At 31.7% G+C, this 14,147-nt stretch overlaps 1 protein-coding gene across 1 annotated transcript; it reads left to right on the forward strand.

Moving 5' to 3' along the window:
• Positions 1-1,205: 1,205 nt before the first annotated feature.
• On the forward strand, positions 1,206-11,222 carry LOC144839565 (glycylpeptide N-tetradecanoyltransferase 2-like). Its single transcript, XM_078694987.1, has 13 exons — positions 1,206-1,318; positions 2,052-2,278; positions 2,511-2,658; positions 3,343-3,467; positions 3,820-3,911; positions 4,365-4,481; positions 5,017-5,187; positions 5,373-5,481; positions 6,168-6,278; positions 6,574-6,636; positions 7,291-7,455; positions 8,576-8,713; positions 9,124-11,222. Exons 2-13 carry the CDS (start codon positions 2,069-2,071, stop codon positions 9,142-9,144), a joined length of 1,470 nt encoding a protein of 489 aa, XP_078551113.1. The 5' UTR covers positions 1,206-1,318; positions 2,052-2,068; the 3' UTR covers positions 9,145-11,222.
• Positions 11,223-14,147: the final 2,925 nt, after the last annotated feature.

Here is a 14,147-nt window from a genome sequence, read left to right on the forward strand (position 1 = left end):
ATTTCACCTACAGATTCAAAAAGTAAAATGTTAAAAGTTAAAATTTATACTTGTCCAAAATAATGTAGAAAAATGTTAAACTTGTATTGTCTTGTATTGAATATTTTCTTTACAATTTTTTGTTGAACATGCCATGATAATAGTTATTCACTTTGACCAAAAATTGGACCGAAAAAAAAATATTTACCTGAAAAAACTGTAATTTAAGCTAAAAATAGTCAAATTGGCTGCCAGCAAATGGGTTTTTGGTTGAATTTAATCATTTATTTTGTCAGTTTTTTAACTGAAAACATTATTTTTTCGGGGTTTTCTTTACGGAAGTGATTAACTTTGTTAAAATTACAAAATGAACTATTCAAAGTCTGATTTTAAATCTTCATTTTCTTGTTTTTGGAGGACAATACATCTTTAAAATTTATAAAAATATAATAAACATGAACAAAATCTTAATAAAAGGAGGACAATGGCATTAATGGGCTTTCGTACATAAGTAATATTGCTTGGATTTAAATAATGTTATTGCTATAAATCTTTAAGATATACGGTAATTTTAACTTGGTTTTTAATCAGAATAGGATTGTATTTAAAGGGGAGAGAATTAAGAGAGAAAGTTGCTCTCTGTAACAATGAATACAGATTGAAGTACCGTACGCATACCTTGACAAGATAGATTTTAAAAAAATGTAGTAGTAGGTAGTCGGGAAAACCAGTGGCTGCTTTGAAAGCAAGGCAAGTCAAAGTTGAAGAAATAATTATAGAGTGGAAATGAGAAGAACGGGTTACGACTACGAGGCCGAGTGTTGAAATTAAGAATGATTCGCAAAGCGGTTAAGATTGGACGAGCAAATGTGCTGACTATGACATTAAAAAAAACCCCATTAATTTTGTCTTTTTATAGGCCGTGTTCCGCATCCATATATTTCGGGTTATACGTAGTGATCTTCACAAATACATTTTGGAATTTCTAGAAATAAAAATAGATAATCTTTCCAAAAATTGGTGGCGCTCTATCAAACTATTAAACAATATTATTTCAATAATACGTATATATGTACATTTTAATGTCTTTTATATCAATTTTAGAACAATAAAATACAAATTGTGTATTTGTATAATAATAATATTTATATGCACACAAAATGCTGAATATAGTAGTCAGTAAATACTTAATTTAAACAGAAATATTTGTCTAAGCCTGTCCAAAGATGGCGATCTAGTACACAAGGTGTGGGTTGTGCGAGCGAATTGTGCGAAACTTGTTGTATTGCGACAGTACAGCGCTATAAATTACATCAACATCATAATTTTAACATAGAATGTAGGTATAGGCCTAGCCTAGTATGAATATATAAATAGAAGGGTTGTTGCATTATTTAATGGGAGTGTATAGGCTAGGCCTAGCCTAAAAAAGTTGCCTCCAGTCCAGAGAGATCGACAGACACGACACAGCGAACGATTGCAACTAGGCCTAGCCTACTCTAGCTAGGCATGTGCTAGGCTATATAGGCCTAGCTTAGTAGTAAATAAACAGGCCTGGGCCTTAAACATTTTAATTGTTGTATTATTGATGGACGTGTGGTCAAACGCGCTCGATATTTATGAAATGCAAATCATTGTTCTTCCACTTGTTCCCACATTTAAAAAAAAGGAAAACATTGTTATATAATAATTAAAGCTACTAAGCAGGTGGCTAGACCAGGGAGTTGTAAAATAATAATAATATTTTACAACTCCCTGGCTAGACTAGGCCTACCTAGAGCTACCGTACAGTAGGTACCATATATTTATCATCACTTTTGGTTTGCTGCTGGTCTCTATAAATAATTCAGGGAGCTTTAGGAAAAAAGAGTTTTCTTCAAAGATGCATATAATACAAATTAAAGGCATTTATAATATTTAATAATAATAATGATTAATTCTTGAAAAATCTACTCTAGCTTTAACCACGAAGTGGCAATCCAGTATGATATATTTTATTTATCAATTAAAAAAAAATATCTGTGCTAACTTAATTAACCAAATATTATCTGATCTGAAATTTTTACCCATAGCTGACCTGACCTTTAAAATGAGCGACGACGACCAAGAAGCAAGCACAAGCAGTAAGGTAGAACCGATGGAGGATACTTTACCCCAGGGCATTCAGGAGACGAATGAAGCTAAAAATGCTACAACTACTGACGGACAGGCAGTCTCCCGAAAGAAGAAGAAAAAGGGCAAGAAAAATAAAGAGAAAGTGGAGGCGACATCCAACGCCGAGACTCAACAGCAAGCACAAGTAGGCCTATTATATATTTTGAAAATATTTAATGTAAACATACTTTAAAGCTCTGTCATCTCTGTTATCAAACTAATTGTGATGTTCCTAAATATGGTAGTGATATGACATCATCGTGTCCATATTTTAATGACCACATCACATTTTTGTCACATAAAGTTTGATAGTGTAGACAGAGCTTTATGATATAGATTATTAACATGTACTAACCATTTTTTCATATTCATTGAAGGCTGCAAGTCTAATATCAATTAAGAAGATACAAGATCTGTCCAATCAGATGGAGTTATTAAACAGATCATCATCCTCTGTTAAATCAATAGAGGCGGCCAAAAGGAAAACCTATGACTTTTGGGACTCGCAACCTGTTCCTAAATTTGGTATGTTATTCATGTTTATATGATCTAAATCGTTACTGATACATATTTTAAAAAATAATATGTTGTCAGATAGAATGAAACCAAAATAGACACGAGAAGCCATAACTATTACAGTAAATAGTATCAACAAAAGTGTGCGGAAGGGTCATGGCCACTACAGTGTTTATGTATTATTTAGAGAAAGTAAAATTTATTGCATTAGAAAGTAGCATTTTTTAAATGTAGGTTTTGGTTTTGTTTTTTGTTGATGATTGATTAGAATGCATCAAGCAAATTCAGGCTGTTTGTATTGGACTCAAATGAAGCAGTTAGTGTCTGACTGGTTGCTTGCTTTTCCATCTTTCGACAGTCCTTGATTGACACCGAAGTGAATAACTTAATAATTAAAATAAACTTGAGTTTGATAAAAACAATTTGTGCAAACATGTGCAATGAAATACTATTTAATAAATATTGGGCATCAGCAAATATAGTATCCGTGTGGCTAATTAAATGTATATTCACTATCAAGTTGTTTTATTTATAAACTTAAGCTCTGTTTACACTATCAAAGTAGTTTGACAAAAAAGTTGTGGTGTGTAATATGGTAGTGATATGACATAATCCTATCCATATATGGGCACATCACAATTTATTGTCGCATAAAGTTTTATAGTGTAGACAGACCTTTATATTGTATTGTAGATGAATTAGTGGAAGCATCCGTAAACCAAGCCATTGAGCCTGTTAAAAAAGTAGTACGACAAGACTGCTACTCCCTACCATCAAGCTTCAAATGGGACACCTTGGATATCAAAAATCCAGCACAGGTACTTTACAGAATTTCTTTTTAAGTTGTTTTATGTTCTCACCTAGGGTAAAGCTCTGTCCACACTTTATGTGACAAAAAAATGCGATGTGCCCATTTACCTGACGTAACTTATGCCTGGTGTAAGATAAGCCTGTAATATCTCTCTAGTCTGAACGTAGCCATGTTTCTTTACCTTGGGAGCCTTAAGCTTTGCAGCCTACTTTCAAACAATTATTAGAAGATGACGACAAGTATGTCTAAATTTCCAAGCACCTGACTTAACTTATGTCTGGTGTAAGATAGGCCTGTAATATCTATTTAATCTGAACGTAGTCATATATGAAAATGTTTCTTTGTTGTTTTTTCTTCAGCTTGATGAGCTTTACAACCTACTTTCAAACAATTATGTAGAAGATGACGACAATATGTTCAGATTTGATTACTCTAAAGATTTTCTTTTGTGGTAGGTATCTTAAGAAACTGTAAAAGTATATACAAAAATAGTTTTTTAATTATGGATAATGGTGTTTTGTATTGCAAAACCTGTACAGTGGATTCTTATTCTAGATGATTAATAAAATTAAGCTTTGAACGAAGCAAAAATAATGATTTAACAAAAACTCATTGTCTGTCTGTCTAATTACAAATTTTTTCAGGTAAAAAAAATGTTTTTCTGAGTTATAATATATAATATATCTTTAAACTCCACATCCAAAAATATTTAGTATGATTTTATGAGTACAGAATATGTTGAAAAAACTATAAGTCAACTTGTTTTAATTGTTTCATATCCATTTTAAGGATAATATGTAGGGTAGATTAATTTGTATTTTTATTAAATAATTAACAGCTGTAAACACGTTTGGATTTATTTAAATAGATGTAATTGTGAAAATCTTTTCCATTATTATCGCAGGGCATTAACTCCACCTGGCTGGCGCCCTCAGTGGCATTGTGCAGTGCGGGTTGTTGGAAATAACAAGCTGGTGGGATTTATTAGTGCAGTAACAGCTCACATTAATATTTATGATGTGTAAGTGAACTATATCTTTATATCTTATATAATTTATTGTATTGTTAATTTTTATTGTATAATAATATTCATGTGCAATAGGAAGCCAGCTAATTTCCTCAGTAATAGTAACACAATATGTTTGAAAAAGACTTTATAAATAAATATTAATAAACAATTAACTATTACAGACCTGCCAACTCCCTTGATTTTTTGGGGTTTTCCCCCAATTTTATAACCAATCTAGTTCACCCGATTTATTGAAGATTTCTAATTTTGTCATAATTTCCCCTAATATTACTGGTTTCACAAATTTCCTACATAATACTAAAGTCATGAAAAAATAGTTTTTATAAAGTGTAATATATTCATATTTTGCTAAAAAAATTGAGAGCCTAGAAAACTAGTTCAAGAAACCCAGTAGGCTGACTATTTAGATTGGATGTCTGGCCTGTAAAACTGGTACACCAAACCCAGTACTTTTTGATTTTCATAATCTCTTAATCTCGTAAATTACCTTGAGGTGTCGATCATTATTTCTTGAATTTCTTTTCAGAGAACAAACCATGGTAGAAATTAATTTTCTGTGCGTGCATAAAAAGCTGCGAAACAAACGTGTAGCGCCGGTGTTGATACGTGAGATCACAAGGCGCGTTAATATGGAGGATATATTTCAAGCAGTGTTTACAGCTGGCATTGTGCTTCCTAAACCTGTCGCAACTTGCAGGTAATGTATGTAGCCCATTAAATGAATCAAATTGAACTGGAAAATATTTTTACTTAAATACTTTCCAAGTCAGGAAAATCATGACAAATATAACTCCTCTATTATTATTGTTTTGATAAAATTCTTTATTTACATTTAAAAAATTTTTATTTTTCATTTACACTATATTATTGCTTGTTTTGCAGATATTGGCATAGATCACTAAATCCAAAAAAGTTGGTAGATGTGAAGTTTTCACACATCGGCCGCAACATGACGATGTCTAGAACAATTAAACTATACAAACTCCCACCTGTAAGTATCCACCAATCAGGATTCAGATAATAAAGGGTTTACTTTGAATCTTTTAACAAAACTTATTTGTCCTCTTTTGTTTCCAGTAGGCAAATTAAGTTAAGTTTTGCAGTGGAACAAATTCCCCACGTGTTTATTTTTTCTATTGCAATTCTTATGTCGATCAAATTACAGTATGTTCAAGTTCAACTTTATTTATCCATGGAGCCCCAGATCAACACAGGGTTGTTCTTCTCAGATTAGCAAATTAAAATACAATATGTAATAAATAAGTCGTACAATATATTCGATGTTTCCATTTGAAAAAAAGTACAAACATAATTCTACTTATTGTTTAAACTATTTTTTAAAAAGTAGAGAGTTTGGATCAGAATCAAAATTATTCTAGTGCTCCTTTAGGACAAACTACGTTTTTTGTATTCTGATTTTGGGAAAGATAGTTGAACAAGTTATGAGACTTGCCATGAGCAGTGTTACCAATATGACACTGAAAAGATATTTTAAATAGACATATAATATACAGAAACACGTTGAGGGACACACAATCTACGGCTTTGTAAGTCTCAACATCAAGTATAAATAAATCAAGTATAAAACCTTGTTAAAGCACAACACACAAAACGTTTGTGGAGTTTGCAAAAATAGATTATTCTTTTCAATTAATTTTTTTTTTCTTGTTGTTGCAGGAACCAATAACTCCAGGACTTAGGGTTTACGAACCAAAGGATGGTCCTGGTTGTCTCAAAATCTTTACAGAATATATGAACAAATTTGATCTCTATCCCAAGTTTACAGAGGTATGTATATAACGTTAAAAAATAAGTAAAAAACAAAAAAAATTTTGAAATAATTATAAATATAATCCATATTATAATAATTATATAGTCATGTATGTAATAAAAAAAAGGGAATGATAGTTACAAAATAATATAAATATATAATAATAATTATATGAATTTCTATTTGTTATAAAATAAGTAGCACACAAAAAAACTTTGATAATTTGAAATATAGTCCATATTATAATTATAAAAAAAAAATTATATTTAAAAAATAGTAATAATAATTATGAATTTCTCTTTGATATTGAAGGAAGAATTTCAGCATTGGTTTACACCTAGAGAAGGAATTGTGAATACGTATGTTGTTGAATCGGTAGGTTGAATTTGAAACCGTCCTGTATTTTAATATATAAGCTAACTTGTACCCGTACTACTGTACTGTTGTAATTTAGTGTCGTTGGGCAATATTTTGGCTGGAGGCTCTTGGCATGGGCAACTGCATCAAGTTCAGTGTTTTCTATGTGCACAGTTTTTTCTCGGTAAGGTCGACCATATGCCTTTATTCTATTGTCTACCAGCACAGAAAACGAGATGTTATGTATGCACAGGTTCTAAGCATTCCTCTGCCATTGTTCAAGTCTTCTCAGATAAGTACATAAAACTAGCGGTCCTGTGTACGCATTTGGCTTTTGTGCATCTAAAGCTCTGTCTACACTATCAAACTTTATGTGACAAAAAAATGTGATGTGCCCAATATAGACATGATGATGTCATATCACCACCATATTTGGGCACATCACACTTTTCTTGTCAAACTAGTTTGATAGTGTAGACAGAGCTTTAGAGAGCATTGAGGTGTTCTGATCAATTAATCATAATGTCGGGCTGACAACAACCCTTCCAGTTCAATTACTTGTTGCGGAAACCCAGTGGTACGACAAAGGATTGAATAACGCCTCTGCGTTAGGTTGGGCAAAAATTACTCCATACATTGTTTAATATTTGGTTATTTGAACACTGTTTACAGACTGATGGAAAAATCACCGATTTGATTAGTTATTATACATTATCATCATCCATAATGCACCACTCCGTACACAACGTACTACACGCAGCTTACTCGTTCTACAATGTGAACTCAAGCATGTCCATGACACAACTAATGCAAGATGCCCTAATCATGGCAAAAAACGTAAGTAGTTTTTATTTGACGCTTTCAGATGTACATATTAATCCTCTTTTTTCTCCTTTACCATGCAACCTAGATTGTTGTGTCCTGAAGTAGGGCAAGAGGCGCTTGAGTCCAGGATGACCGACAAAGGCGTATCCTCTTACTTCGGTTGAGTTTTTTTTTTGACATGGTTGGAATCCCTTTTATCGTATTAGTTTATGTACAGCGCTACAGGTTTCACAACATTAGGCGCTATATAAATCCAGGATATTATTATTATAATAATATGTGGTTACTCCATATCACATCCAATATCATCAGACAATACTATAAAATTCTAATAAAATAATGATAATTCTAATAATGATGATAATGGTAGTCTTTTATAGCACCTAATACAATGTTGTACACACAAAAAGTGCTTTACACACAAAAATGATCCATAAAATATCCTAAGATAAGAAAAAAAAAAAAAGAAAAGCTGAGGAACCATTTATCCTGCTCCGTTCTCAGCACTTTGAGACCTGCCGGAACAGTATTCACAGGAGCTCGAGTGAAAAAGGCATCTGTCTATCCTATCGTAATATTATTACCTATTCCGAGCTAGTCGTTATTATTGCAGTGCTCAATTATCCATTTCAACTTTTTCAGCACAGCTGCTGCTGATTTGCTTACATGGTTATAGTGGTTATTTTCTGATAGGTAGCATAGATGTTTTACTGTGCTATTTCACACAGTCATCGTGAATAGATGCTACATGTGGCGACTATTAAAATGGCTGCCGTTTATCGGTTTTAAGAACCACATAAATCGAGGCATATATTTAAAAAGAATATATAATAGTTTTTATAAAATTAACTACTACAATAGCAATAAAATTTATAATTTCTTGGATATTAATACATTCTCACGTTGAAGCGCTCAACATGCTTAATACAATAGTAGTGTGTGCATGAGTGGATGAGACTGGTTTTTGATTGGCCAGTTGCTGCAGCCATTTTGCCGAGTCCCTTTATGGTGAATAAACTTTTTGAGCTGTAATTGTGTTGGATTTCAGCATCTAGTTATTATTATTTGTATTACCATATCAACACATTGGTGAAAAGAGGTTTTATACTTTTTTTAAAACTCTTTATAATAGCAAGGATTTGATGTCTTCAATGCTTTGGATTTAATGGATAACAGAGAATTTCTAGAAGAACTGAAATTTGGCATGGGTGATGGAAATCTACAATACTATCTATATAATTGGATATGTCCAGATATGCCGCCAGAAAAAGTAATGTTATTTCATTCATTTCCATCATTTGTTTTCTCTCAAACTTTCCTTCTTGTTTGAGACATCGCCACAATGATTCTTATGAACTTATTTATTCAATTATTTACTTATACATTTGTATAAACTAATTAAAAACAAAAGTTAATTGCTAATCTACTCGAATATGGTTAATTTTAATTTTGAATCTCATAAACGTTTTATCTGAAATATTATTTATTTCTAAATAATTTGCAATAAATATCTCGGTTCGTTCCTTATCTGCAATTTAAAAAAAAACTGGAGGTAGAATTGTACTCCAAGTTAACTTTCTTAATATAATATCTCACTACATCATGCCTTTAGAGCACACATTTTTAAACTGTGCTTTATAGTATAATATTTATAATTGAGTATTTTATTTAAATTCACAGGTTGGGCTTGTACTCCAGTGAAATCTTAAAGATGAATGCAATTTACTCTTTACAACATGATGAGCTGTAAACATAGTCACAGAAATAGCATCCATCTATACAGTAAAATAGCTGTATCATATTTATACTCTATCATTATGCAAACATGTAGATGAAAACAGTGGAATGGTGAAAGAGCCAGTGTACAAAAAAAAAGTACTGTATGTTTTCTGCCGAATTTCTACAGAGAACAATTTTTAATTTGTATTTCATTTCCATCAAATACCTCGTACAGTACCTCTTTTTGTCGGCCGAATTGTAAAGAGATGATACAGCTGAGATTGCCATTTTAGGTTATTCCACTTACAGACATCAAAACTCTCACAAATATCCTGAGATTTGGCAGATTTAGCTGTTCCTGTCCATCCACCAAATGTAATTGTCAAAATTTATTCACAAGAAAAATAATTTTGTGTGATGGACATGTTTTGCTGTGAGAAATTATTGGATAAGATATTGGATGAGATTTGAACCCAATAACCAACAAAATTCATTATGACATCATTGGTTGAATTTTATCATTACAATTTTGTTTGGTGCTCTCTGACATGTTTTGTATTCACCATTTACAGCATAATATTTATATGTTTAAGAAATAATATGAATATGCAATAGGATGTTTGAATACACAGATGTGCTTCACACATTTTGTTTAGTACTATTTTATTGTTATATGATTAGTAGGATTAGCGTGCATAACAAAAAAAAACCCAGGTTTTGTTTGTTTTTAGCAAATTTGATTGTCCAAATAAAGCTTGGTTCTCACTAGGACGCAACGCTAGGACGTACACACAACGCAAGCGAGTTAACCAATGACAAGCGACTGTTCGAATAATTTATCGCTTGTTATTGATCGACTCGCTTGTGTTGCGTCTCTAGTGGGAACCAAGCATTAGTATTGATCTATAAGAACAATAATTGGATATGCCATGAGAAATGATGTTTAAACTCAATAGCAAACTTTAGTGGATTAAGCTTAGATGCCTAACATATTGATCTCCAAAACCTGAAACAACTAGTTCCGATTCTTTCTCGGAGATATCTAAACTTCACGAAATGTAGTTGAAATTTGTAAAATTCCCATAATGTTTGAAAAATGAGCACTTTCATGCTCATCAGAGTTGAGATAAAGTTTCTAGTGTCCCTAGTCAAAGTCCTTCGAATGTTACAAATTTGTTGTAGCCCACAGAATTGCACCCAGGCTATGAAATGCATGTACTGTACTGAATCTGTAACCTGCAATATAGGAGTCCTACTAAACACCACCAGAGCAACAAATCTTACCACCAGAGAGCAGCCACCTGTTTGGAATTGCTTATTAATGATATAGTATATTACAAAATTCAAAGTGAAATTGCTCGCTGTTGTAGTCTCCCACTAAATACAATTCAATTTTATCTGTAGAACAGATTAATCAAAATATAGGAGAGTTGTAGGCTATATAGCCATTAAGCTCTGTCTCACTATCAAACTTTATTGTTGACAAAAAAATGTGATGTACCCATATATGGATACGATGATATTACATTACTACCATATTTGGTCTCACTATCAAACTTTATGTGACAAAAAAATGTGATGTACCCATATATGGACATGATGATGTCACATTACTACCATATTTGTGCACATCACACTTTTTTGTCAAACAAATATATTGAAGTACTACTCGCTGTAGTGTAAATTTGTAATACAGAATGCACGCAATAATTGTTGTGTGTTGATGATTAGTTAGTTTCATATTATAAAGATGAAATATGAAGAAAAGAACATTTTTAGGCCTCAAATTATGGCAATTTAGCAAATTTCCATGAAAATCAATTTATTTACCGGTATTTAGATAACTATGCTTTTGATTGACTATTAATGTTTTTTTATGAACACTGAAATGATTATTTTATTTCTATTTTTTAATGATATTATTTAACAAAAAGCTCATGTAATGGGATATTCGTTTTTTGTAACTTTAAAACAGTATAATATTACACTGACTGTATTTGATGAAGAGTAGGCTAATACTGGTATTTTCAAAATAAATGATACAACAGCTCAGTTTAAGATATATTGCTTATTCTTGATTTTCTTGGCGATAGCTGACCAAATGTTTACTACCCATTTAGATTGAATTGAAAGTCATTGTGAAAACATGACAAAAATATTGACTTGAATGGAGGTAGCATGCGCAGAACAGATTATGTGATTCTGCGCATGTCTTTTTTTCGAAAAATTTCCCTGTAATAGATAGTACATGGATATTTTTTTTCGAAGAATTACCAAAATATTTTTTGCTTTCAATAATTATCCGATAATATTGCCATATATTGTGTTATCATCATCTTATAGAGCCATAGTTTAGTTTAGTTTAGTTATAATGGGAAAGTTTAGGCTTTTATGTGCCTTTTTAAACCCCATATCAACTACATTGTGTCGATGCGATTCTTGAAGGTATTAGTAGTCTCAGAATTGACAACTAGTAACTAGTTATGTCAAATATAAAAGGGTAGAAATTTGCCCATTTTTCGTAAATTTCCCTGTACTAATAGTATTTCAACATTTTATTTTTCGATATAACTGGTTACTATAGCATAATTAACATGCGCAGAACTCATTATTCGACTCTGCGCATGTTTATTATACTATTAATAGTAACCATTTATGTCTAAAAATAATTTTCGACCATTTTATTTTTTGACATAACTGGTTACTATAGCATAATTGACATGCGCAGAACCCATTATTCGACTCTGCGCATGTTTATTATGCTGTAGAAACTATTTATGTAAAAAAATATAATGGTCGAAAATTAGCTATTTTTCGAAAATTTCAGGGATTTTTTTAAAAAATTGCCAAATTTCGACCTTTTTATTTTTCGATATAACTGGTTACTATAGCATAATTGACATGCGTAGAACCCACTATTCGACTCTGCGCATCTTTATAATAACCATTTATGTCTAAAAATAATTTTCGACCAATTTATTTTTTGATATAACTGGTTACTATAGCATAATCGACCTGCGTAGAACCCATTATTCGACTTGCGCATGTTTAATTGACATGCGCAGAATCCATTATTCGACTCTGCGCATGTTTATTATACTATAGTAACCATTTATGTCAAAAAATAAAAGGGTCGAAAATTGGCTATTTTTCGAAAATGTCCCTGTACTATAGTTCAGGGATTTTTTCAAAAAATTGCCAAATTTCGACCTTTTTATTTTTCGATATAACTGGTTACTATAGCATAATTCACATGCGCAGAACCCATTATTCGACTCTGCGCATGTTTATTATGCTATAGTAACCATTTATGTCTAAAAATAATTTTCGACCTTTTATTTTTCGATATAACTGGTTACTATAGCATAATTTACATGCGCAGAACCCATTATTCGACTCTGCGCATGTTCATTATGCTATAGTACCATTTATATAAAAAAATAAAAGGGTCGAAAATTGGCAATTTTTCGAAAATTTCCCTGTACTATAGTTCAGGAATTTTGTCAAAAAACCGCAAAATTTCGAACTTTTTATTTTTCGATATAACTGGTTACTATAGCATAATTAACATGCGCAGAACCTATTTTTCGACTCTGCGCATGTTTATTATGCTATAGTAACCTTTTATGTCTAAAAATAATTTTCGACCTTTTTATTTTTCGATATAACTGGTTACTAAAGCATAATTTACATGCGCAGAACCCATTATTCGACTCTGCGCATGTTCATTATCCTATAGTACCATTTATGTCAAAAAATAAAAGGGTCGAAAATTGGCCATTTTTCGAAAATTTCCCTGTACTATAGTTCAGGGATTTTTTCAAAAAATGACCAAATTTCGACCTTTTTATTTTTCGATATAACTGGTTACTATAGCATCATTCCCATGCGCAGAACCCATTATTCGACTCTGCGCATGTTTATTATGCTATAGTAACCATTTATGTCTAAAAATAATTTTCGACCATTTTATTTTTTGATATAACTGGTTACAATAGCACAATTGACATGCGCAGACCCATTATTCGACTCTGCGCATGTTTATTATGCTATAGTAACCTTTTATGTCTAAAAATAATTTTCGACCTTTTTATTTTTCGATATAACTGGTTACTATAGCATAATTTACATGCGCAGATCCCATTATTCGACTCTGCGCATGTTCATTATCCTATAGTACCATTTATGTCAAAAAATAAAAGGGTCGAAAATTGGCCATTTTTCGAAAATTTCCCTGTACTATAGTTCAGGGATTTTTTCCAAAAATGACCAAATTTCGACCTTTTTATTTTTCGATATAACTGGTTACTATAGCATCATTCACATGCGCAGAATCCATTATTCGACTCTGCGCATGTTTATTATGCTATAGTAACCTTTTATGTCTAAAAATAATTTTCGACATTTTTATTTTTCGATATAACTGGTTACTAAAGCATAATTTACATGCGCAGAACCCATTATTCGACTCTGCGCATGTTCATTATCCTATAGTACCATTTATGTCAAAAAATAAAAGGGTCGAAAATTGGCCATTTTTCGAAAATTTCCCTGTACTATAGTTCAGGGATTTTTTCAAAAAATGACCAAATTTCGACCTTTTTATTTTTCGATATAACTGGTTACTATAGCATCATTCACATGCGCAGAACCCATTATTCGACTCTGCGCATGTTTATTATGCTATAGTAACCATTTATGTCTAAAAATAATTTTCGACCATTTTATTTTTTGATATAACTGGTTACAATAGCACAATTGACATGCGCAGACCCATTATTCGACTCTGCGCATGTTTATAATACTATAGTAACCATTTATGTCCAAAAATAAATGGGTCGAAAATTGGCTATATTTCGAAAATTTCCCTGTACTATAGTTCAGGGATTTTTTCAAAAATTGCCAAATTTCGAGCATAATTCACATGCGCAGAACCCATTAGTCGACTCTGCGCATGTTTATTATGCTATAGTAACCATTTATGT

Source organism: Antedon bifida, chromosome 4 (genome assembly GCF_963402885.1).
Source record: "Antedon bifida chromosome 4, ecAntBifi1.1, whole genome shotgun sequence".
Lineage (NCBI taxonomy): Eukaryota > Metazoa > Echinodermata > Crinoidea > Comatulida > Antedonidae > Antedon > Antedon bifida.